The sequence below is a fragment of the Lindgomyces ingoldianus genome (genome assembly GCF_010093535.1).
Source record: "Lindgomyces ingoldianus strain ATCC 200398 unplaced genomic scaffold BDR25scaffold_52, whole genome shotgun sequence".
In the NCBI taxonomy this organism is placed as follows: Eukaryota; Fungi; Ascomycota; class Dothideomycetes; order Pleosporales; family Lindgomycetaceae; genus Lindgomyces; species Lindgomyces ingoldianus.
The window spans coordinates 35,238-62,274 of NW_022985213.1; the positions used below are offsets into that span (position 1 = coordinate 35,238).

Genomic DNA, 27,037 nt, shown 5'->3' on the forward strand with positions numbered 1-27,037 from the left:
AGATGGTGCTTACGTGCGACGGGTATATATACTATTCTGTACGCAATAATCAACTGTTGGTTGATTATTCGCACCTTTTTAGTTGTATTAGCGTAGTGGTACAGAGCTCCGTCCTTACAAATAACACTAAAGATTTTTTAAGACCTATAGAGCTTAAGTTAAGACTAGAGTATAAAAAATATACAGACATAGTTAAGTTTAATAAGATGTTAAAAGTACTACTGCATAGCCTACAAGATCTAGCTATTAAGCTAGAAGAAAGGACAAAGCCTTCTTACTAGCTGCTGTATAACTTATTAAAGTATAAGTTACAGCATCTCTGTAAATATATTAATAATTATTTATAAAAAAAGTAAATTTAAAGGTCTAAGTCTTCTATAAAAGCTCTAATCTTATTTATAAAAAAGAAAAAGAAAAAGTTAAAGCTTTATATAAATTATAAAGGCCTAAACTAAATTATAATAAAAAATTATTACTTACTACTACTTATCTTAAAATCTTTTAAAAGACTTAAAAAGGCAAAGTAGTATATAAAGCTAGATATTTATAATACATACTATATGTTATATATTTATAAGGGAGATAAGTAGAAGACAGCATTTTAGACTTAATATAGTTATTTTAAGTACTAAGTTATGCTTTTTAGTCTTACTAATGCTTCTGCAGCTTTCTAGGCTTATATTAACTAAGCTCTAGCAGAGTTAGTTAATGTAACATGTATTATGTACCTTAACAATATTCTAGTCTATTCTAACATAGAAAAGGAATAAGTTATTTATGTTAAAAAAGTGCTATAAAAATTACATAAAGTAAAGCTTTTTTTAAAACTTAGTAAGTATAAATTTTACATATAAAAGACTAAGTACTTAAAGTACATAGTTTACTTAAAAGAAGTTAAAGTTAACTCTTTAAAGATTAAGACAATCTAGAAGTAGCTAATACTAAAGACTGTTTAGAATATTTGTGTTTTTATAGAGTTTATAAACTACTATAGGCAGTTTATTACTAACTTTTTTTTAATTACTCTACCCCTTACTAAGCTAACCTAAAAGGGCCTAGATGCAGCAAAGAGTAGTTAAAAGTAAAAGTAGGAAAAAAGTTAGAAGCTTAATATTAGTTTTAAAAGTAAAGTAGCTTTTTAAAAGCTTTAAAACTTATTTTTTAAAGTTCTTATATTAGCTTATTTAAATGCTAATAAAAAAACTAAAGTAAAAGTTAACACCTTAAAAAGTGTAATTTATAGCATTTTAAACTAATTAGTCTTAAATTAGACTAAAAAGGCTTAATAAAAGCTAATTAGCTTTTTCTTAAAAAAAATAAGTAAAGCTAAGTATAATTATAATACTTATAATAAAAAGTTACTTACTATTAATAAAAGTTTAGTATATTAGCAACATTACTTTTAAAGTCTACTATTTAAACTTTTTATAAACTATAATAATCTTTGCTAGTTTATAGAAACTAAAACTTTAAACTACTAGTAGGTCTAAGCTTATAAAAGAATAATAGAATATAATTTTATTATTACGCACTATCTAGAGAAGCTAAACCTAGTAAATAGACCCTTAAAAAGACCTATCTACATTAAGAAGTTATAACAGCCTTTTTAGAAAGAGAATGCAGCGTATATAATAGACATACATAACCTCTTAAATTAATAAGATTATAAGAAGAAATTAATAGTTATAGCTATTACACATTTTTAAAATTTTTTAGGCTTAGCTAGAGACTACTTTAGAAAAGAATAAAGGCTAAAACAGCTAGATTCTAAAAAAGCTATAAGTAAAAAACTAAAAAAGAACAATAATAAAGACCTTATAACTGTAACGGCGCAGGCAAGACAATGGGTCCGAATGCGGTGGGAATCCACTCAGAGGCATATGGGAGTGCGTGGGGACTCAGAACCTGGGAATGCCATTGACACCTATAGGCCTTGTACGTAGGATATCAGAAAACTACCGAGCTAGCTACGGGGGCGAGGTGCGACTAAATACATGAGGGAATAGGGGTAACAGCAGGGGTCGGGGCCAGGTCGAGGTCGGGGCCGATACGAGGGCCTTCCGGAGGTTCCGGGCGACTCGAGATGGAACGATTCATGAGGATCGTTACAATAACGTACTTCACAGGCGAGTTGCTCACACACCTGAGTCGCTTACTTTTGCCAAGACCCTACTAAACTACTCTTCCTACACTAATGCATTCCTAACAACACCACTTAGACGCGCTAAAAGAATGTAAGATACAGTTTACGCTCTAAGCTTTTAAATAAAACATAAAACTCTTAAAGAAACGTGCTGTAGCTATGTATAAAGTCCTGTAAATAACAATAAATAACTATAGCGCTAGACAACCTTTACAAGCTAATTCTACAGCTAACTTATAAAGGCTACGCAATAAAAACAAGCAGGTAATTGTTAAGACTATACTTAAGCTATATGCGCAAGGATTTTCCCCTTAGATAGCATTTATGGCTTATATAGCTAATTCTTTGCGCGCTAAGCATAATCTAGGCCATGTTAGCATAAACTAGCCTAGTACGTCTGTAAAGCGTTATTTAGAGCTTAAAGTAAAGTTTTAAGCGCAAGTATAGTTAATATATATTTAGCCTATTATAAAGCCTGTCTTGCTAAAGTTGTACGTGTTATTATCCTAGATGCTATGCTTAGCTTTCATATTGTCTACAAGGCTAAACCTGCCCTAAATTACTCTAAGACTCTTACAGAGAGCTCTCTTATAGTTATACTTACGCTTAAATATTACTTTAAGCTCTAAATAACGCTTTACAAACATACTAGGCTAGTTTATGCTAACATGGCCTAGATTATGCTTAGCGCGCAAAGAATTAGCTATATAAGCCATAAATGCCATCTAAGGGGAAAATCCTCGCGCATATAGCTTAAGTATAGTCTTAAAAATCACCTGCTTGTTTTTATTGCGTAGCCTCTGTAAGTTAGCTGTAGAATTAGCTTGTAAAGGTTGTCTAGCGCTGTAGTTATTTGTTGTTATTTACAGGACTCTGTATGTAGCTATAGCATGTTTCTTTAAGAGCTTTATGTCTTATTTAAAAGCTTAGAGCGTAAACTATATCTTATATTCTTTTAGCGCGTCTAAGTAGTGTTGTTAGGAATGCATTAGTGTAGGAAGGGTAGTTTAGTAGGGTCTTAGCAAAAGTGAGCGACTCAGGTGTGTGAGCAACTCGCCTGTGAAGTACGTTATTAGGTATTAGAGAAAACTATAATAAAACAGACTTATTAGACACTAAAAGTAAAATAAAGAATAAAAAAAACCTTAATAAAAATACTTATCTTTAAAATAAGCTAAAACAACATGCTATAGCTAATACAGAAAGAAAGACTCTAATAATAGACTAAGAGAAGGCAGAAGTGTTCTAGAAGTGCTATAACAGCCTATTAGTAGGCTACTTTAGTGTAAAAAAGATGCTTAAAAAGATTATATGTTAATATAATTAAAAAAGGCTTAGAAAGAATATAGAGGTGTACTATAATAACTACTTAAAGTGTAGATAATTAGTAGCTTTATAACACTGCCTATATAGGCTCCTTTACCTTTTGCTACTGCCTAATAGGCTCTAGTAGGATGTTATAATAGATTTTATAACGCAGCCGCCCCTTTATAAATACTTAAAGTTAGGATGTAATGTAGTCCTTATAATAGTAGACTGTCTTACTAAGATAGCCTACTATGTGCTAGCTAGAGCTAATTAGGAGGCTTTAAACCTAGTAAAAGTTTAGTTAAAAAAAGTTATTTACTTTTATAAAGTTTTAAAAAACCTTATTTTTAAATAAAGGCTAATAATAAACTTAAAGTACTAGAATAGTTTTTATTACTATTTTAGCACATAAAATTTTTTTTATTAGCCTACTATTCTAAGACAGATAGGCAGACTAAAAGATAAAACTAAACTTTAGAATAGTACTTTAGATGTTACTATTACCTAGAATAAAATAATTAGGTAATGTAGTTACTAATAGCAGAGTTTATATATAATAATAGTGTACACATAACTATAGAAGTTACTCCTTTTTAAGCATACTACAGAGCGAACCTAAGAGGGCTAGATTAGCCTAGAGAACCTGTTTGCAGTGGTGACACTCGGATGCGTCGTCACCATAGTCGCACGATAGTCGGATGTGTCGTCACACGATGATCATGCGTCGGCACCAAAGTCGTATGCATCTTAGCACAGTCTGTTGCCACGACTCACCCACTTATTTCATATATATATAGACTCCTGCAAAGGAATCCTTAAGCAATACATAGAATGCAGTTCCTTATGTCTCTAGTGCCTTACATAGCTTTACAGAACCCCTAGGTTAGAGGGAATTGCACATAGCAAACAGAGTTGCTGCAAAAGCACTTACTTTACAGTTAGAATGCTGCTAGAAAATTATTACTATAAATATGTATTAAAAAAAGTATGTAGATAAATAATAAAAGCATATATAGCTATAAGTAAAAAATAAGGTATTAGTCTCTAATAAACATATAAAATTAATAAGGCTAAAAAAAAAGTTAGACTAAAAGTTTTTAAAACTAAAAAAAGTTATAAGCTAGATTAGTATAAAGGTGTATAAAGTAGACTTACTTAATCTAAAAGAAGTTTATCTAGTATTCTATGTCTTACTTTTAGAGCTATATACCTAGAAAGAGCGTCTTAAGTTATAATTAGAACTAATTATTAACACTCTACACGCTATAAAAAATAATGTGTACTATATAAAAAAAATACTTAACTAGAGATAAAATTTAGTTAGAGTATAAAAATATTTTATAAAATACAAAAGTTATATATTTAAAAAAAACTTATAAAAACTTAAACCTAATATTAGCTTAAACACATTAAAAGCGTTTTAAAAAAGTAAAGAAATATATAGTAAAAAATTAAATTATGCTAGTTTAAGTTAAACTTCTTAAAAAAAAAAGTAACTTAATAAATTAAGTATAGCTACTTTTACTTTATTTTTTCTTTACTTAAGGTTTTTTTAATAAGAGGTGTTTAATAGCGCTATAAAAATAAAAAGATAAAATAGCTTATTTAAACCTAAAATTTTTTATTTAGACTAAGTAAAGCTATTCTAGCACAAAATAGCTTGCTAGAGTTAAGAAAAGGGTTATTCTAACTTTAAAAAATCTATTATATAGAAAAAATAAACATTCTAGCCTAGAATAACCTATACTAGTAAAAAAAAGGTAGAGTTTAAGTCTAGTAAAACATTCTAAGATTTTTAAAATAAAAAAGCTATAAAGTAAGTAAGCTAAAAGTAGATTAATTTATTACTACTAAAATAGTTATACTTTAAGTTTAAAAGATATAATATAAGAGTATTTAACTTTATTAAAAAAAAAAAAAGAAGCTTAAGCTAAAAAACTTAAAACTACACTATACTATACACTTTTAACTATTTTTACTATAGGATGCGCTAGATTGCACTAGATTGTGCTATTAGGGCCCTAAATTAGACATAAAGATCCTCTGTACGTAAATTTATAATAGCAAAACAACTATTAAAATATTTTTTATTATACTTAGTTAGCTACTTTTTTTTAGCTAAAGTTTAATCCTAACTAGCCTTATTTTTAATATTATTAGCCTTATTATGCTTTTTAAAAATATAAAGCAGATTACATTAGTAGCTTTAATAGCATTAATATAATAACATTGCTTAGCTTTAGTAACATAGACACTTTTAACACTATATTTTTTCTATTATGCTAGTTAGCGCTAGAATAGTTAAGAATAGCGCACACTTACTTTTTTAAATAAAGTTATTATAGCTTTATTTTTATTAAAGTTTTTTTTAAGCGCTTTATGCTTTTTTTTCTCTTTCTTAGTAATATTAGCTTTACAGCAGGTGTGCTTCTTAAAAATAACTCTAGTCTTAGTAATTTTACCTATAACGCTACTATGCGCGTATAGATAGTTGTTGTATAGGATTTTGTTTTTACTATAAACTATAAAGAGCTAGAACAAGGCTAATTAAGCTAGATTATGCTATAATAGAAAAACTTATACTTAAAAAAACTAAATAATAGTGTTTACTTATAATATAACTATTATATTAGCCTGTGCTAACTAAGCAAGGTTAAGTAGATTAATAAGGGCTAAACTATTAAGCATAGTGTCCTTAAAAGCCTGTTATTTAGGTTTAAAAGTAACAGAGAGCTATCTAGGGTTAGACTAGACAAACTACGCGTAAATATGCTAGAAAAAGCTAAAATATATACTTTAAAGCACTTTTTACTAAATTTAAAGTAATAAGCATACTTAGTGTACCTAATTTTTTTTTTATGCTATAATATAACTTATTATCTAAGAGCATATAACAGCTACTTGTAAGGACGGAGCTCTGTACCACTACGCCAATACAACCAAAAAGGTGCGAATAATTAACCAACAGTTAATTATTGCGTACAGAATAGTATATATACCCGTCGCACGTAAGCACCATCTCGGCCTTACACGTAAGCGCCATCCCGGCCTTACATTATCCCCCTTCTTAGCAGACGCATGTCCCAGGCGTCACATGACCTACCCGCAGCTCAGAGGCGCCTATGCGCATGTCTCGGTTACCGGCCAGAGGCTGACCACCTGCTGGCGGAGCAGCTGGTTGTCGGCATCGTGGGGGTCGGACGACGCGAGAGGTGCGGGGAGGTCGGTCGTAAAGAGAGACAAAAAAGAAACATGTGCGTACAAGCTAGAGCGTAGCAACCGAGCTAACCTATCTCTAGCTGTGTCGTGTGCATAGTGAGGGTATGAGCATACTCTAACTGATCTTACCCTCCAAGATCAGAAGAGGGGTCGCGCACTGTCTCCACCGTCGACTTGACGGGGTATGTCGGCGTCTGTCGACCCGGAGTCGTGTGCGTGTGTAATGACAAAAAAAACTTAGGCGTGTGCGTATGCGTGTGCGTATGCGTGTGCGTGATACTCAAGCTTTCATGTCACTTGAGGAGTTTAATCTAATGTCACGGTCGGCATGCTCAAGCTACAAGCAAGAGGTGGTGTAACTCAACTAGATTAAACTAAGGAGCAGAGGAGCTGCTCTGCGAGTTTAAATATACATGTGTGCCCCCTGCCAAGGCGCTACTTGTAGCACTAGCGTGCTACTCGTTGCGCAAGCGAGGGAGCTGATGCCGCAGAGCATGTGAGGCGGTACACGCCGTCACAAAGTATAAAAGAAAAAGCTAAAAGTAAATTAAGTAATAAGTAAGTGTAAGTAAGGTAGAATAAGACTATTAAAGCTTGTTAGCACCCCTTTGCGCTAGATTACACTAGAGTAGCTTAAAATATACTTACCTTAAAAAGTTTAAAATCTTCTAAATTCTAACCTGTAGAGAGAGCAGAAGTGTAAAGGAGATAGACTTCTAGAATAGTTAGACCCTATATATACTGTCCTAACTGCTACTCTACTAGCGTAAGATATACTGCTACTTTACTTTTACTTTTACTTTATACTTTTACTTTACTTTTACATAATAACTCTAGGTTATCTTTAAATAAACTTACATAAAATTAACTAAAATAAGTAGGAGCAAGATTTTAAAGCATTATATAATACTTTTTTATGCTACTTAGGCCTATTATTATCTATTCTATCCTCTAAGTTGTAGGACTACTATAAGAGGGGATAATGTAAGGCCAGATGTCCTAGAACAGGCTAGTATGGCCTCACCTAACCTGTTTGGAGGTCGTATGACCTGTGCTTTGTATATAAGCATGAATCCTAACAAGCGAAGCTTAGCAGCGATTCGTCTCTTTTACGATACACTCCTATCTTTCTCCGAAAGCGTGCTCTCAGTGCTATCCGTGCTACTTACCATCCCATCTTTACATTAGCTAGAGTAGGCCTAGAAAAGATTTAGGTTACTTATAGAGCTAAGGAGCGCTTCCTACCTAACTGCTACATTTCTAAGTTTAAGAAATATAGTAGCTATATAGTGTAGAGTATTATCTTAACTAATACTAAAGGACCTCTAGTGTTCTTTATGGACAGCTAGTGTACAAATGCTAAGGGCACTGTTAACTTAGAGGTCTATATTTAACATATTCTGCCTCTAATTACAGCCTACTAGCAAGCCTATAAAACTTAGACTAGTAGAGAGCTTATCTTTATAGAAGACAACAGCTTTATACATAAATTAAAGGCTACTATAGAGGCCTATAAAGCTTAAGGAGTTTATAAGAACTAGTAGCTTACTAACTTACTAGACCTTAATCTAATTAAGAATGTTTAGTAGATGCTAAAGTATAGGCTAGGGAAGCGTTTCCTAAAGACTAATAACAATGTACAGCAGTTTCTAAAGGAGGAGTAGGAGAAGATTAAAATTAACAACTATAAGAAGTATATTTAATCTATGCAAGAGCGCTGCGAGGCAGTTATCCAGGCAGGTGGAGGGCATACTAAGTGGTAGATAACTATTTAATGACTTTTTGTATATAATCTCTATAGAAAATTACATTTCTTAGTTAGAAGCCCGGTGGGGCCATGGTCTGGGTGACGCTAACAACCCGCTCATGAGAAGGCCCTGTAACAACTCCGAAGCGAGAGAAAGCGTACAGTAATCTAATTTACTCCCAAAATGATTGGATACCTTGAACGTACCGGATGCGCACAGCAACTGCAGGTTGTTTCAACTTGCGTAGTGCTACGTGACCATACTCTTCCAAATCACTTGTACTAGAAGCGGCTAGCAGAAGCCAAACAGTAGTGACTTGAAGAATTGGATATATACCTTCCAGAAAAATCACATTTTGTACTTATTTTAAAGCATTAGAAAAGCATTGACAAAAAACTTGTCACCTAAGAAAACGCCATGGAACGTGAGGGGACACTCGCTTTATGCTAATAAAAGCCGACATGTAACGTTGCAAGGCTCATGAAGTAGAACGACGCATGCTCAATACCTTCCGGAAGTGTTCTATTAAGGCGGGTGATGGATATCGTGATGATTCGATGAGAGCTGTGCGACTGAGCTTACTGTGTACAAAAACCTACGCTTATTGGCTTACAGCTCGGATCTCCACTTTTGGTGTCGATACCCTCTACCCCGCTTTTTCTCAATGGCCACGTCAATCGTCGCTAGCGAACTCTAGAACTGTGTCTCACCTGTATATGTTCCTAAATGTCCGTTAGTTACTCTATGTTTTGCTCTGAAGTCTACTGATATTGTGTTAGGTCAGAGAGATGAGACAAATATTTCAATACTTCCGGGCCGAACGTAACAATTCTCCACCTCAGGATGTTGAACCGGGCAAAGCAACCCCAAAAAAGGACGGCAAGCAAGCCGTAAATCGATCGGTTGAGCCGCTCGAACATATCAAGTCAATTGGTGGACACGACGTAGGAAAACTAGCTATTCTAAGTTTCCGTGCGTTACAACTTTACCGGATCGCCGCGCTGCAGGCTCAGCTACTAGAGCAACAGAGGAGCGTGATGCAAAAAGGGGAAAAGTTCCCTGAAATTGAGGGGGGAAAGATCGATGTGTTATTACAGAAGTATGGTAAGTGAGGAGCCAATATAAATTAGAAGTAAACATAGTTCTATTCCCCGTATTAGGCTCACTCCATCGTAGCGGATGCGATCCGGAACTATGAAACGTTATCCCAAGATATAGTCCTCGACAACGAGAATGTCAACTACGACTTCCTTGGTAGAGATGGGCGATTCAAAGTAGTACGCCGGGAAGGGTCCAGATGGGAAATTTGGCGGAACCCCAATGCTACCGTCAGCGATGAGGGCGGTCAGCTTAAGGAGATCGGTCGCCTGGGATGTCGCGCGCTCGATAGGAAAAGACGGGTGGAGCAAGAGCGTCGGAAGGCATATACTTCACGATTGGTCATGGCACTGTTTGGAGGCGTGGCGATCATTACGCCAATGCTAATAATGGCTTTACACCCAGGGCTTGTAGTGGATTTGGTTACGGCGTCAGTGGCGACAGTGCTTTTTGCCATTATCGTTGCGGTTCAGGCTAGAGATGCTAGCGGAAAGGATGTGCTTGCATCGACAGCAGCTTACGCGGCTGTTTTGGTCGTGTTTGTGGGGGCGAGCCTAGCTCCTATAAGCACAGCCACCAGGCCGGTGAGCTAAAATCGGCAAATGACCGCTACACCACTGCTTGGCGTAATAATTCCCCATCTAACACTGTTTTTCCGTCCATACCACACGTGACCTCGGCTCGGAAAATGACCCAAATGCTTATCTCACAAGTCAGCCGCCCCACAGATGATTTTGCGCTAATACTATTTTAGATTAGACAAAACTTCTAAAACTTCTAAGCTAATTAAAACTTCTAGAGTCTTCTAGGCTAATTAGAGGCTAATTACTAATAACGCATAAAATTATCTGCAGAGCGTCTAAGAAGAAATAAAGCAAGTTTATATGTATCTTAGTTTATAAATCTATTAAATTATATAATAGCACTACACTAGCATTAGTATCTATTAAAATGTTTAATGTAATTAAAAATAAAGGTATTTATTTCTATAATAGGCACATTTTAAAACGTATCTAACACTATTTAAAAGGTAAAGTACATTATTAAATATGTTTTTAACATGTTATGTGTTCTAGCTATTAACTATTTATTCTTATCCTATTACTCCTGTTAACACTACGCGTTGTATCCCTCTATAACTGCAGGAGCTAAGGCACACATGCCTTCTCTATTGCCTCCTGTGATTAAAACTTTAGTGTAAACAGGCGTAGGTGTGCAGTTACAGTTATTAGTACACCTACGCTTAACCTACTACATTATATAACTTAGTTAATAAGAAGAGTGTTAGAGATCCTACGCTTCTAAGGAACTTCTAGGAACTTCTAGAAACTTCTAAGAACTTCTAGAGACTTTTAAAGACTTCTAGAAACTTCTAAAGTATAGTAAAAAAAAAAGTTAAGAAAAAAGAAGATAGGCGTTTAAAATAGTAAAGAAGTAGGAAGGAGTAGAGACATTAAAATGCTTTAAATGCAATAGGTTAGAGCCCTATTCTTTTAAACTTTTAGCTTTAGATTAATCTTATTTTATTTATAAAGTTAAAGGATTTTTTTAGCCTTATCTTAGCAGCTAAGAATGTCTATAATGTTAAATTCTAAAAGGATGTTCTCTGCGCGTGTCTTACACAGATCCTCTGTAAAGAAAGGATAATAGGCGCTAATAATAGTAGCTTATTACTACATAATAAGCAAGTCTGTACTTTAAGGCAACTAATATTTAACTATAGGGATACTCTTTTAATTGCCTAGACTAGTTTTAGTAAAAGCATAATTTTTTACGCTTATTTAGTGTTAACTGCTAAAATTACTATTTAGATTATTCTGCTAAATAAGCTTAAAAATAAGCAGCTAGATAACATATAACAACTAAAAAGATCTAAGCTATGCATTATTAATATATAAAGTAGAGCTAGTTAGTAAGAACTATTTACTTAAATTATTAATAAAGAATTTACTTATCTACTTATAAGGCTAGAGTAGGCTTCTAGTAAAGCTTTTTAGGACATTTTAAAAAATCTAAAGTTATAGTCTTAAATTAAATTAGTAGCTATTAACAAATGTTATTTTATATTAAACTAAAAAAAGTTTTAACTTATGTTTATAATACTAAGTTAACTGTAAGTTATACTTTAAAAAGATGTTGTCTAGTTTACCTGCTCTACTACATTAGACAGTACTGCAGAGGATGCAGTCTTACGCTACGCTAGTTTCTGTCTGCTAGGCTGCTGTATGTACTAGACTAAGGTTATCTGCATATTAGTTAATTACCCTAATGTTACTATTTTAGTAGTTCTTTTACTATAAGGTAAAGTTAACTTATAGAATAGTCTTTATTTCCTTTTAAAAAAAAGTGTCTTAAGTAGGTGTGCTAATTCTAAAGAGATTCTTAAAATAGTTATATTTATTAATAAGTGTATATCTATTTAGTTAGCTGCAGTGTAGTTTTACTTAATGCTTCTTTATTTAACAGAAAGACTAGAACCTTATAATTAGTATACAACTAATATTAATAATAGTCTACAGTGTGTGTACAACATAGTAGAGACATTTACTATAAATATATAAAAATATAACTAGAACAAGCATTATTTTAAGTTTAAAAAGCTAACATCCTGTATCTAAATTATAGTAGCTACTACTTTACTAAGCATAAGTGTTAATATCTTTAATGTTAACTGCATTATATGCTAAAAGTTTTTAATTATAAAGAGCCTCTTAGATCTCTAGTAGTGTGCTAGGCGCAGTAGACGCACACCTAGTTAATTAAGTACTATGTATATATTTCTACTATATTAGTTGTTTAACTCTAAGAGTTTATATAAACTAGGCGTTTTACTACTCTGCCCTAAATAAGATAGACAGCCTTTAAAAAGAAAAATAGCATAGAATTAGTTACTAGTTAATTAAGTAAAAGTACATAGTTAATTAGCCTAAAGCTTTATGCTAGGTAATACTAGCAACGCAAATAGTGTCTGCTTACAAAAGTCTAGCTAAGAAACTGCTAGGTTAGACTAGCCTCCTGCTAGATATTAAACAAAGTCTAATATGCAGGCCTAGGCAAACATAGGCAATTACTAGATTAATATAGCTAATAGTTTATATTACTATAAAGGTATTCTGTCTTAACTAGGGGAGTATAATGTCCTTTTAAAAAACAGATCTATTGTTATACTAAGTTCCTACTATTTAAAGTGTAATATTATACTTCTTCTACTAGCTACGCTACTGCTAGAGCCTTTAAGTGTAGTTTCTACTTTAAAGATAAGCACACTCTCTGCCTTTATACTTATTACTCTTAATAAGTAGGCTAGAATTTAGGTAAAGAGACACTATAGTAACTCTATGTGTTAAGGACCTCTGCTTTTATCTATGTATATAAGGACGTGCTTGCAATAGGAGCTGTTACAATACTATAGAATTAAGTATACTATTAAAGTAAATTTTATAGTTAATAAAATGTGTAAGCATGTTTTATTTATATCTAGTTAAAAATATTTTAGAACTAATACTAAAGCACTTTATAACATACTTTTAGGCATAGTAGTGTCTATAAACATATGTTTAGTTTGTTATAAAGAAAAGCTATAACACTAGCGTGTAGAGTAAAATAAATCTAGTTAAGTCTATGCTTTATTATTTATAAAGAATTTAAGTGTAGATTGTGTTACTTAAATCTATTAATAGAATAATGCTTTTACTAAAAAGGTAGCACTGCAACTTACACTGCAGGCCGCATCTGCATCCTCTAGTGGCCGCGTTGTCCTCTAGCTAGTTGTATTAGATAATACCTGTACAACTATAAGTGCCTTTACCCTAACTATACTAAAGATACTACCTCTAAACAACATGTTATGTAGTGTTGTTTATGTAATTATATTAAGCCCTACTTAAAAAGTTACATATTTATAAAGTCTTATAAATAACTTTTTTTAGCGTGCAGTTTAGGTTCTCTAGGATGTTTAAAAGCAGGCTAATAGTAGGCTAGTAACACTAACTGCTAGCGCTAGTTAATCTAGTTAGCTAGAGCCCCTAGAAGACAGAAGTTTGCTAGTAACAGTACACAATAATGTAAGTTACAGTAGGCAGAATAAGCTATATATACATAAGGCAGCTGTAAACACTACGCTATTACAACTCTAAGCAGCATTTATAAATGTAAATAGAAATACATTACATTACTAAAATAAAGTCCTTAGTTTCTTGCTAGTATCCTAGAGTAAAAGAGTGTAATATGTAACTAATAAAAAAAAAAGCTATTTAATGTATTATAAATTACATTATTAGCCTAAGCATTTTTTTAAGGGCTTTAATTCTTTACTTTATGCTTTAGTTAGCCTAGGAGTTTATAGAAGTTTTAGAGCACTTAGAATATTTAAAATATTTAGAGTAAAATTATAGTTTGTAGTAATTTAATTAGTAAAAGTTAGCTAAAGTTTTAAAGTATTCTATAATTTAAAAAAGTACTATATGTTATAAGGTCTTTATTAGTCTAAAAGTTTACAGAAGTTTTAAAAGTTAGTAAAAGTAAAAATGTAGTAAAGTTACTATAGTAAAAGTATAACACATATAACCTGCTAGTAACTAATAAATAGTAATATAAACAACACTATGTTATAAGTTTAACTTTAACTATAATATTAATATGCCTTACTTTTAGTCTTTTTTAGAAGCCTTAGGTTTTATAACTTAAAATAAATATTAAGCTATAGCAGCAGCTGCTGCTTTAGGCTGTAGGGTAACCTATAGTAGGCGCATTTTCTACTCTCTGTAAGCTATTAGTTGCTGTTGCTGTCTTTATAGCAGTTGTAGTTAAGGGCACAGGTTGCTAACATTAGTATAGTTGCTATTGCCATCGCCCTTGCCCTTGCCCTTGCCTTTGCCTCCCTCCCACCCTCCTCGTCCGCCTCCGCCTCCCTCCTCCTCCTCCTCTACCACTACTACCACCACCACTACAACTACCACCTCCTCCTCCTCCTTCTCCTCCTCCTCCTCCTCTCTTCTTTCTGCTGCCCCCTAATAACAACAACAACAATAATAAGGTCTAGCAGCTGTTTAGGGACAACCCTCCCTCTTTAGCTGCTCCCCTCCTCCCTCCTCCTCCCCCTGCTGTGGTGGTGCCTGCGCCTGTGCCCGGCTTGCAAGGATACTACACCTGGGGTTAACAGGCAAACCCTGTTTGCTAGCTGTAGGCTTAGGCTAACTAGCCTACTAGTAAACATTATGTTTACTAGGAGGATAGCAAGTAGTAGTTCACCCTAAAGGCTATAAGGTCTACCCTATAAAAGGAGAAAGACGCAGTTCACAGTTATGTAGGCTAAATTATAGAGACAGAGTTAGGTAAGCAGTTACTAGGTAATTAGTAGTGCGCTTACTATTAAAAAAAAGGTTAAGAGTGCTAGCGTTATTTTAATAACACTAAGTTATAAGTTAAGCATGCTAGATTAACTTACGCTTATTATTATGCTAACTCTTATAACGTGTTTTATTAGTAAGCTGCAGACATTAGTAAGCTGCGCACCCTACTAAACCGCGCGCGCCTTTTTAACAGATAACTAAACAGCAACTAAATTAAACCTATATAAGTATATATATAAAAAATATTCCTAATTGCTTCTACATTAATTCCTTTTATAGCCTTGTACATAGCACCTTAAGCAGGTTAGTAGTGCTTGTTAATATGCCTGCAATGCCTAAGCCTGCGCATCCACCTTAACTAACCTATTAGCCTCTGCAGCCAGCCTCTGACCTTCTTAGCCTGTAAGAGTCCCTCCTATAGCAATATACTACTGTTGCTGTTACTTCTTCTGCTTTTAGTAATAGTTAGCCTAACACAGCTTAGTGTTCTTCTTTATAAGAATTATTACTAAGTGCATTACTATCTAACATCCTTTAACAGGCTAAGCTATTACTTAGCTAGTAGGGCTCTGCAATTAACAACTAAGGCAGTTATAGATTAGTTAAGCCTACTACTATAGCTAAGCAACTGTATAAGGCGTCTTTGCAGTCTAGCGCGTCTTACTGTTAGCTTCTTGCGCTAGTAGAGACAGTGTTAGACAACAGTAAGCAATAATAAGATGTAATTAGAATAGTGTAGGACTAAACTTACTACTTAAAAGCTGCTTTTAATTATCTACTCTGTAAATACTATAGGCCTAATATGCTTATAGATTTTAAAAAAGTCTTACTTATTAACATAAAAGATTTAATTATAAGCAAGCTCTAACACCTAGTGTTTATACACTTGCTTAAAAGGCGCAAAACAGCTAACATCTAAAGGCTATAGGAGATAAGAGCTATAAGCTAGCATATAGAGACTAATAATCTTGTTCTCTATACAGTACTAATTAAACTTAGGTGTTGCATAGCTGCTGTGGCTATCTACTATAAGCAGGTAATAGATTCCTGCTGTACACGTCCTTATCTACTTGTTAAAGTGCTTAAGCTAAGCTAAGCTAAAATAGTTAGTTGTCTAGCTATTATTACTTACTATAAGCATCTAGTTACTAGAGATATCACAATACTAGCTAGCTTAGTAGAGCTTTTTATATAAGATAATAAGCAGTAGGAGCAACTAGCTAGATGCGTTAATACACTTAATTATAGTAACCTAGTTGCAATTACTAGGCTGTATAGTAACTACTTAACTAATAGTCTTAGAGCTAGTAACAACTTTAGACATGCTAGCAACCTTTATTATAAATTCTGTTTTATTAAAATTATAGGTATTTTTATCTAGTATCTTGTACGTCTAATGTGTGTCCTTTACTAGCTTAAACTAAGCTCTAAACTTAACTAGATCCTAATAGAGAGCGCGCTAGAAGTGTATCTTCCTGTCCTACTTTGTCTAAAGCTTTGCCTAGCTGTTAACAAAGCGCAATACCTAGCACTTGCCTATAAGCGTTAGTAGAGGATCTTAGTAACAAGCTTAAAGTAAAACGTTTGCTATTTAACGCACATTAATAATATAGGGTAGAAAGCTGCGTTAGTTAAGATCTAGGATCTAGGAGACAAGCAACTGCTCTTTAATAGGCAATAGCTTATAGTTAACTAAGATTGTCTTGCGTTTTAGGAGGATACCACAGAGGCGCGTTTAGAGGGTGGATTCTAGTACGTTATAGGCTGCAGCAGCTGCACAAATTAATAGATAAGGGTTAGACTTAATTAAGACAAGAGCAAGCTAAAGTCTACCTTCTTTTACTAGAGATTAAGCTTGTGGTTGTTAAGCTATAGTTAAAGGTGTAGACGCGGTTTCGCGCGGTTTGGTGGGGTGCGCAGCTTACTGATGTCCGCAGCTTACTGATAAAACACGTTAGGGGTAGTTGCATGTTCTTAACCTGCTGTAGGAAGGACCTGTAGGCAAAACTGCCTTCTAGACCTAGGGGGATAGGGTATTATCCCTTAGCACTAAAAGGGCCACTCTCTCCCCCACCTCCTAGGGGTGCTAGCAGCATTACTGTGTAATAGGTATTAGGTGTTAATAAATAATAACCTTTATGTATGTCTTTGCTACAGCAGCTTTAAACTGTCTCTAGAGTAGCTCTAAGTACTATATAGAAAAGGATGCTAAAGTGTTAAAGTTAGGTTAACTTAGTAAAGTGTCCCTTGCTATCTAGGTTTTAACCTTGTGCTAGCTTTAGCTAGTGTCTTAGAAGAATCTAGGTAACAAGGCTTAGTAAAATAACATTAATATATAATAACTTTTATATACACTTTTATTATAGCAGCTTTAAACTGTCTTTAGAGTAGCTCTAAGTACTGTATAAAAAAGAACACTAGAGTGTTAAAGTTAGGTTAACTTAGTAAGGCGTCCCTTACTACCTAGGTTTTAACCTTATGCTAGCTTTAGCTAGTATTTTAGAAGGATCTAGGTAACAGGGCTTAGTAAGGCAATGTTAATATATAATAACCTTTATATACACTTTTGTTACAGCAGCTTTAAACTGTCTCTAGAGTAGCTCTAAGTACTATATAGAAAAGGACGCTAGAGTGTTAGAGTTAGGTTAACTTAGTAAGGCGTCCCTTACTATTTAAGTTTTAACTTTGTGCTAGCTTTAGCTAGTGTCTTAAAAGGATCTAGGTAACAGGGCTTAGTAAGATAATGTTAATATATAATAACTTTTATGTACACCTTTATTACAGCAGCTTTAAACTGTCTCTAGAGTAGCTTTAAGTACTGTATAAGAAAGAACACTAAAGTGTTAAAGTTAAGTTAACTTAGTAAGGCGTCCTTTACTGTCTAGGCTTTAACTTTGTGCTAGCTTTAGCTAGTGTCCTAGAAGGGCCTTAAAGTAGGGCTTATTAAGACAGCTTGCATCTTTAGTAGCTTAAAAATAGTTAGTCTAAGCCTTAGTTTCTTTAAAGTTTAAAGTTTAGACTATACTACTTTAACTACTAGCATTTAACTAATACTTACACAGCTTCTAGCTTAACTTCTACTTATACTAAAATAGTGTTTAACTTTTACATATATAGTAAATATAGCTCTTACTACAGCAACAGCAACAGGTATTCTAACAGGTATAATAGTAGAAGCAGTAGACATAGTGCCTATAATATTTACTATTACTACTTTACTATTAGACAAAAGGTGGGGTAACTTATGCACTAGTATGTCTAATTAGTAATAATCTCTTAAAACTTACAGATAAGCTTAAAGCAGATAAATATTACACTAGTGTACTTATCTTATAATAACAACCTTAGCGCCTATAATATCCTTATTACAGACGCCGCCTTATACTACAGTAACGCTACGTACCTTACACTTATGCTAGGCAGAGACTTTTATGCTAACGCTACCTTATATTTAGGCAGTTATACATGCAATGTATATAATAACTTTAACCTGCAAGCTACCTAGTTAATAGAAATAGTTTAATAGACACACTTTAATAGACATAGTTTAATAGACGCAGTTTAATAGACATAGCTTTATAGAAATGCTAGAATAAAAACACTTTAATAGACACACTTTAATAAACACGCTTTAATAGACATAGTTTAATAAACATACTTTAATAAACACAGTTTAATAGACACAGTTTAATAGACATAGCTTTATAAAAATGCTAAAATAAAAATGCTTTAATAAACACACTTTAATAAACACAGTCTAATAGACGCAGTTTAATAGACACAGCTTTATAAAAATGCTAGAATAGAAACAGTTTAATAGACACAGCTTTATAGAAATGCTAGGATAGAAATGCTTTAATAAACACACTTTAATAGACACGCTTTAATAGACATAGTTTAATAGACACACTTTAATAGACATAGTTTAATAGACGCAGTTTAATAAACACAGCTTTATAAAAATGCTAGAATAGAAACGCTTTAATAGAAACGCTTTAATAGAAGCGCTTTAAGGAATGCCTATAAATAGGCTTTTTTAATATTGTATATAACTCTATAATTTTACTATCTACAAACTCCTGCAAACTTATATAAACTCCTAAAAACTTCTGTAGACTCTTAGAAACTTCTGTAGACTCCTAGAAACTTCTGTAGACTCCTAGAAACTTCTATAGACTCCTAGAAACTTCTGTAGACTCTAAGAAACTTCTATAGACTCCTAAAAACTTTTAATGTAATTATAAAAGGCTATTAATTATTAGAACTTCTGTTAGCTTTTAATCTAATTAGTAGCACTACTAGCAATTGCTAGGTCTACAATTACATTAAACTTATCTCTAACTGCGCGCGTGTACTTAGTAATATTAGTAAACTTAGAATTATCTGTAGTGTTAAGTTAGGCAGTTAGATATAGAAGGTCTATAGAGCCTTAAAGCTACACATGCGTGTAGTTAAATTTATTAACTTTTACCTTAAGCATATCTATCCTAGCAGTGTATATATTAAATAAGTTAAAGAACTTATAGCTTACTAAATTATTTAAGTTTTAAGGCGCTGCTAATTTATTTATAATAAGCGTTTAAGCTAAGAGAAACATGTTCTAAGTAGTAATAGTAGAAGTATAACTACTAGGCATATTCTTACTAAAGACCCCCTCTAACACTATCTGCACTTTTTTTACCTAGACATTATAAAGGCAAGTCTAGTTAAACACCTAATTAATATTATATATAAAGTTTTTATAGTTTCTTAAATTAATTTTATAGCTATAGTTAAAATGCTTTAGGCTTAGATTAATTAGCTTAAACATGTTTTCCTGTCTATACTAGTTTACAAGACTAGATGTAAGGATAGCATGCTATAACTCTGCAGTGTTAGCTAGTAAGAGAAGCTAGCAATACTAAAGCATCTTCTAGCTATAATTTATCTGCCTAGCGCTAAAGAAAACAATAATAAAAAAATCTATAAGGCGTTGTAACATGCTAATATTGCTGTACCTAATAGTATAGTGTACTGTAAGGAAAAGCTTAATCTCCTAAAGCATGCAACACATAGTACAGAACTTAACATTATCTACACTAGCGCTAGAACCCTACACCTAACGCTTAAAGGTAATAGTGTGTATGTTCTTAACTAACTATAAAAAATTATTTACTAAAAAATTCTTAATAGCGTTCTTTATATAACTAAGGTGCTTTAAGAAGAACTTATTAGTTATGTCTTCTAGAAAAAAGCGTTAGCGTTGCATAGCAGCATAGAATAGTGTAGTAACATAGAACATAAACCCCTAAACAACTAACAGTTCTAGCAGATAGTATTTACTATTATTCTATATAAGCTGTGTTTAACACTACATAACAACATCTAACTTAATAGTATAGTGTGCAACCTTATCTGCTACAACTAGGCTCTAATATGTCTAGCTAATAGTTAATAAGAGGTTTATCTGCATATAAAACTATGCAGGAACACTAAGCAACTACTACTTTTTATTATACAGTTAAGTTGCTTAAACTTATCTACTTTATATTAAGTAAATATTACACGCAGTAAGCTAATTACTATAGCATAACTAAAAGTAATTATTAAAATTATTACTAGAAATATTAGTAAAGTTGTTAAGCGTGTTTAGACTTAATTAATCTAGCTAAATAGTATTATAGACTTTATAAGGTCTACTAATAGACTTTTCTTTATTAAATATAGCACTTAACTAATAATACTTAGTTTTAACTAAAGGTAAGTAGTCTAAAATAAAGAATGCTAGGTATTTAAAGAATGCTCTACTGCTAAAGACATGCAATATAGCTTCTAGGTAAAGACACTTAATTAAATTAGTAATAAGACTTTAAGATATGTTATTATTAATACTATCTAGCCTATCTAATCTAGGGCTAAGTACAATGTCCTTAAAATCTAGGGGAACTGCTAGGTTGTGCATAGACTAAGTAAGACTAGACTTAGGTAGCTTAGAAGCTAAAATAGCTACAGCGTTTATTATGCTTTGCATAGTAGCTGTATAGCCTGCCTTCTTATAGCGCGTGCAATCTATAAAGTTAATGTTGTTATACATAAGTACTAGCTTTAAGTCCTTTATAAGAACTTATAATTTATTTTTTTTAGCACTGTTAGTTTTTATTAGCCTAGAGGTTTATAAGTAATTTTAGAAGTTTTAAAAGTTCTAGAAGTTTTAGAAGTTTTAGAAGTATTAGAAGTATTAGAAGTATTAGAAGTACTAGATAGTATATATACTTAAGCTTTTTCTATAACCTTATTTATTAGCTTATTAGTGTAATAATATAAATAATATAACCTAAGTCTACTTAAGACCTTAATTACACAACGCTTTATTTTAGACCTAATAAAATAGGCATCTAGCATAGATGCTAAAGTGTTTAATCTCTTCTTAGCCTAAGAGAAGTATATAATACTAGTAATAGTAAACACGCGCTTCTTAATTATATTAGACTTATTAGCACCTTAGTAGCTTACATATCCCTAGCGTAAATTATGTAATATGCTTATAATAAAATTGTACTAGGTTAGCGCTTAATTTTAGATAGTTTAACTAGCATTGTTAAAGTTAAGCATTAATATATTTATATTAGAATTAAAATTTTTAAAGTATATTTCTTATACTAGCTAATCTAGCTCTAAAGTGTAATAATTTATTACATCCTTTATATAAAAGACTTTTATTTTAAAGAGTAAGTTTATTAAAGTCTTTAGCACACGCTGCCTATTACACGCCTTATAATACTAGCAATGCTTAAGAAGTGTATTATTCTTTTTATTATTTACTTATTTTAGCATAAAGTCTTAAAAGCTCTATTAGACAGTCTGCAACGCGTCTACTATGTACTGCAACTTCTTACGCTGCAACATAGGACTATAACGCTGCGTGGAGGCGCTAGAGATCCTGCCTGCCTAGGTAAGGTTGCTAGAGGCACCTACATTATTGTTATAGTTTGTAGGTTAATCTAGCATAAACGTATTTTTATTTTGTTTAATTAGAGGGTCACTTGTTAGCTAAAAGAGCCTAGGAGGTAGGCTTAATAATAAGAAGGGGTTGCTAAATAGAGCTATAGTTAGCGCGTCTGCTAGTGCGTCTGCTAGCGTGTTAGATAGAGTGCTAGCATTGTCTATGTTTAATGTATATTATAAAGCAGAACAAGCGCTTTATAATAATAGTAATTTTAAGAATTTTAACGCAGTATTAAAGGGTAAAGTACACTATTAAAGATAGCAACGCTAATAGCTAACAGATAAATTAAGATACACATAAATAACTACTATTTTCTCTTAGACCCTTAGGACAGAATTACCTCTCTTCTATTTAGTGTGTTCTAATTAGTTTAGAAGTTCCTAGAAGTTCTTAGAAGTTTTAATTAGCTTAAAAGTTTTAGAAGTTCTGTCTATTCCTAAATAAGTTAAGGGCGATTCTGGGTCGAGGGTCTGACTCGTGAGATAACCAAATGCCACCGTTCCCATAGTAGGCTCCGCGCCTCCTCCAAGGCTCTCAGGCAAGAGAACAATAGCTGCAATGTTACTGTGTTTTAGCGTGTAATGCACGGCCTCGCGTAATGCACGGTTCTGCGCGATGCTGTCAAAACTTCAACCACCTCTCTCTCAACCAATATGGGCAGTATTAAGGCCGCTTTAGAGTTGCTAAAATTGCTAAAACCTAGAGAATTACTAAATTATGCTGCAGTAGCTAGGCAGTATAGCGTTAATTAATCTACGCTCTTAAGGCGTCACTAACGCGTTACCTGCCTGCGTGCAGAGAAACTTAAAAATTAGCAACTACTTAGCCTAGTGTAGAAGAAAGAGCTAGTAGAGTATATTAATAGACTTTATGCAAGAGGTCTATTTTTTTTAAGATAAATAATTTAAAATTTTATAATAAAAATAGGTAGTAGGCAAGCTAGTAAGAGCTAAGTTAATTAATTTATTAAAAAGCACTTTATTAACCTATTATCTTAATAGACATCTAGCATAGACGCTGCGCGTAATAAAGCTAACTTAGCATTTAAGTACTTGCTATATTTTAAGCTTATACGCAAAAAAATTAAGCAATATAGCATAGAACCACAGCATACCTATAATATAGATAAAAAGGGCTTCCTAATTAGGGTACTGTTAAAAATAAAGTAAATCTTCTTTAGACAGTAGTATAAGCAAGGTATTAAGCAGCAGCTTATATAGAATAGTAATTACAAGTAGATTATAATAATAGCCTACATCTGCGCTAATAGTAGCTCTTTTACGCTTATACTAATCTACTAAGCTGTTTTTAACTATATATAAGACTTTTAGCTATAAGATTTTAACTTTTTTAAGCATTAAGCTTTCTTTGCTTTATTACTTATAAGTTAGATAAATAATAAACTAGGCCTAGTATAGCTTAAACATGTGTTTAATTATAAGACTAAGGCAAAGGTGTAATAAGTGTACTAACTTTTATTTCTAGATAGCTATAGATTACATGTTTTAATAAAGTTTATTAAGTACTGTAATAATAATAAGATCCTTCTAGCTGTATACCTACTACATGCAACCTATACACTGTAGCCTCTTAATGTCTGCATGTTTAAACCTCTCTTGTTAGCCTACTTAGCTAAGCTAGCTAGCTTTATAGACAAATACTAAAGACTATTATTAATTAAAAAAAGAGACTTTTATAGCATGTTTAATAAGGCCTAGAAAATATTCTTTAAGCATAAAACTATTTTTAGTGCTTTTAGAGCAACTAGTTTATTACTATTTAAGCTATAAGTAGTCTTACATTAATTTTACTATAGGTAGAAAAAGTAACTATTCTTTAGTAAAAGCACTAACTAGCTTAGCGCTTAGTGCAAAGAATTAGAAGAGGGTTAAAGGCCTTTTAGATAAGGTTGTTAGTAATCTTTATAAAAAAGATGTATAAAAGCTTAAAAAGACTGTCTAGTTATTCTTAGTGCATTATATCCTCCTCTAGTGTGAGCTTAAGCAGGTTAAAGATGCGCTAATTAATAAGAAGAAGCGCTACTAGTGTAGCAAGCCTCTCCTACTAGAAGCACCTCTAGAATATCATAGTAGTGCAACCTTCTAGTCCCTAAACAAGGTCTAAGAAGCATGTAATTGTTAGGCATAAAGAGATGCTAAGATAGAGGCTCTACAGCTTTAAAAACAAGAGAAGGTAAAGCACAAAGAAGCAGAGAAAGCTAAAAAGGCGCGCGCAGTTAAAAGAAAGAGGCATAGAGTAGTAATAGCAAAGAAGGCTTACCTACAGAAGCTTAAGACAAAAGCAGCTTAACAAGAGGAGGCAGAGCTTACCTAGCAGGTTAATTAACAGCTTAAAAATGACCTCTAGCAGGCGACAAAGGGTGTAACGATTCTACAAATCGTTCCATATCAGGTCGCTTGGATCCTATCCGAAGGGTCCCCGTATCGGCCCGGACCATGACTCGACCCAGTCCCCTGCAGTTACCCCTATTCCCTCATGTATTTAGTCGCACCTCGCCCCTGTAGCTAGCTTAGTAGTTTTCTAATATCCTACGTACAAGGCCTATAGGTGTTATTAGTATTCCTAGGTCTCTAAGTCCCTACACACTTCTATATGCCTCTAAGTGGATTTATACTGCATTTAAACCCTTTGTCTTGCCTGCGCTGTTACATTATATTAAAAAACTTACTTTTACTAGTAACAGCCTTATTATAATATTATATTAATTATTTATTTAACTACATTTAAGTTCTAAGAAGTGTTTAATTTAGTTTAAGTTATAATTTTTTACACACTATTATATTAAATTATTTAGTTAGTATAAATAAGATCTTAGAAACTTTTTATTAACTAAAGCCTTTAAGTTTAGAACTTTTTATCCCCTATAATTAAAATTACCTTTAGAAAAGTTATAAAAAGTGCGCTAAAGTAAAAACTTAAAGACTACTAATAACTTATTAGAATTAAAGACAACTACTAATGCCTAACTTTTAACTACTATTAGATCTTATTATAAAGACTGTAACCTGTTTTAGCTATAGCTAAGGCAAGATGCTTACTTCTAGAACTAAATAACTACCTACTTTAATAGCTAAACTCTCTTTTATAAAACCTAAAGCTAAAGACCTACTAAATTTAGAGTTAAACTAGAGTAATATAGCCTTTAAAAACTAAGTTGCTTAATTAAAGGTATAAATTAAATAGCTAACTAGATTAAAAACTATTAGTTCTAATTAACTCTTACTAACTACTAAATTACTTATAATAATGCTTTAAATTACTCTTGCTACTTTAATAGTAAGAGACTTTTTAGGCACTTTTAAGCTCTTTTAAAGCTACTTTACTAAACACATGCTTAAAATTAAGAACTTTATAGATAGTAAAAAACTTATGTTTAAATAATAGTAAGCCTTTATTATAGATAGACTTAACATTAATGTAGATTACTATTAGAGTAAGCGCACACGCATAGCGCTAGTATAGGGACACACTGCTAGTATTGCAAAGAAATACCTAGAGCCTAGATACCTAGCTAAATTAGATTACTTTTAGTTTAAAAACATAAAAAAAATAATTAAGCTTTTATAAATTTACTTTATTACTAGTAATAAAAAATAAAGGTGTAATAAGTGTTTTAAACTCTAAAAATAAGTAAAAAAAAAGCGTTTTTTACTTTTAAAGCTTACTTTATTAGTGCTGCTGTTAAAGAGTTTTTATTAAAAGTAAAATAGTTTTTTTACTTATAAAAAAAGATACTGCCTAGCTTAAAAGTACTAAACTTAGAGTTTAAGTATACTTAGAAGAGCTTTTTTAAGACTATAGTAGCCTACTTAACAGCTTATAATATAAAAAGAAGAAATACCTTTGCTATTTTAAAGTAAACTGTTAATTTTACTTAATAGTTTATAGTTAGACCTAGTACAGATTAGTTTTAAAAGGTTACTAGGGATACATCTAAGGCAGTATACTATTCTAGTGCACCCTAACCTGCACCTCTGTTACTACCCTAATCTACCTTAGTTACCTATAGACAATCTAGCTAGACACCTGCCTTAGAAAGACAGACAACTTCTAGCAACTGTTATAATTATAAAAAACTAGGATATTTTACTAGTAACTACTCTATCTTTAGAGTATAAAAAATAAAGGTAGAGTAGTAAGATTCTAAAAAAAAATTTATAAATATAAATAATTTTAATCTAGATGCCTTTTAAATAAGAAATAGTAACACTTAAAGAAACTTTTTATTCTAGGCTTAAGTAAGTATAATCTATTAAACATTAATTTATTACACTTATTTAGAGAAAAACACTTCTAAGTCTCTACTATTTTATATTTAAAAAGCATTAGAGTCTATTTAAATCCTTTAGTTAATACTAGCGCTTATAGTTTTTTATTTATTAACTTAATAATTACTAAGTTATTATTTTAATACTTTTATATCTTTATCTAACACTTACTATTTAAAGTTATAGTTAAGAGTTTTTAAGATTAGATCTAAGTCCTTGTCTACTAGTATATCTGTCTGCATATGTAAATTAATAAAAGAAGCATCTAAAACTACTTTTTTATTATTATAGACCTTAGCTTCTAGAATTGCATTATTAGCATTAAATAGCTATGTTGTTTTAAACTCTAGCTAGATATAGATAAAAATTAGATTATATAGCCTAGTAAATATCTGCCTACTTATAAACTTTTACTACCCTTGCTTATGCAATTAACCTAGCCTACGTGTAATAAAGAAGTAGAGCTAGATATTAAACAACATAACACACTATAAGAAAAGGACTAATTTTAGTAGTTATGCAGCCTAACAATCTACTGCATTAGGGGTTTGCTAAGGCTACTAAAATTATACAGATCTTCTATTATGCATAGCCTAAAGACACTTAAATTATTTATCTGCTTATTTACTAAGAAGTTTGCAATAGGTTTAAAAGAGATTTATTTAGCTACTATTACTTTAATCTTAGTAAATGCTTTTTATTTTAATATAAAAAAGAAAAAAAATAAGTTCTTTTTAACTTTTATTTATAAAATTAAGTAATTAATTAAAGATAAATAAGCCTTATAGTTAGACACTAAACATAAAACTAAAGTATTAGTAAACTTCTAATTACTTTTTAAATACTATTAGTACTAAGATGTATTTAGCCACACTGCAGCTTACTAGCTACTAGTA

At 32.2% G+C, this 27,037-nt stretch overlaps 1 protein-coding gene across 1 annotated transcript; it reads left to right on the forward strand.

Annotated features, from left to right (window-relative positions):
- Positions 1 to 9,144: 9,144 nt before the first annotated feature.
- BDR25DRAFT_346952 (uncharacterized protein) lies at positions 9,145 to 10,302 on the forward strand (the record flags this gene model as incomplete). Its single annotated transcript, XM_033694210.1, has 4 exons — positions 9,145 to 9,150; positions 9,198 to 9,522; positions 9,595 to 10,100; positions 10,276 to 10,302. 4 exons carry the CDS (start codon positions 9,145 to 9,147, stop codon positions 10,300 to 10,302), a joined length of 864 nt encoding a protein of 287 aa, XP_033540776.1.
- Positions 10,303 to 27,037: the final 16,735 nt, after the last annotated feature.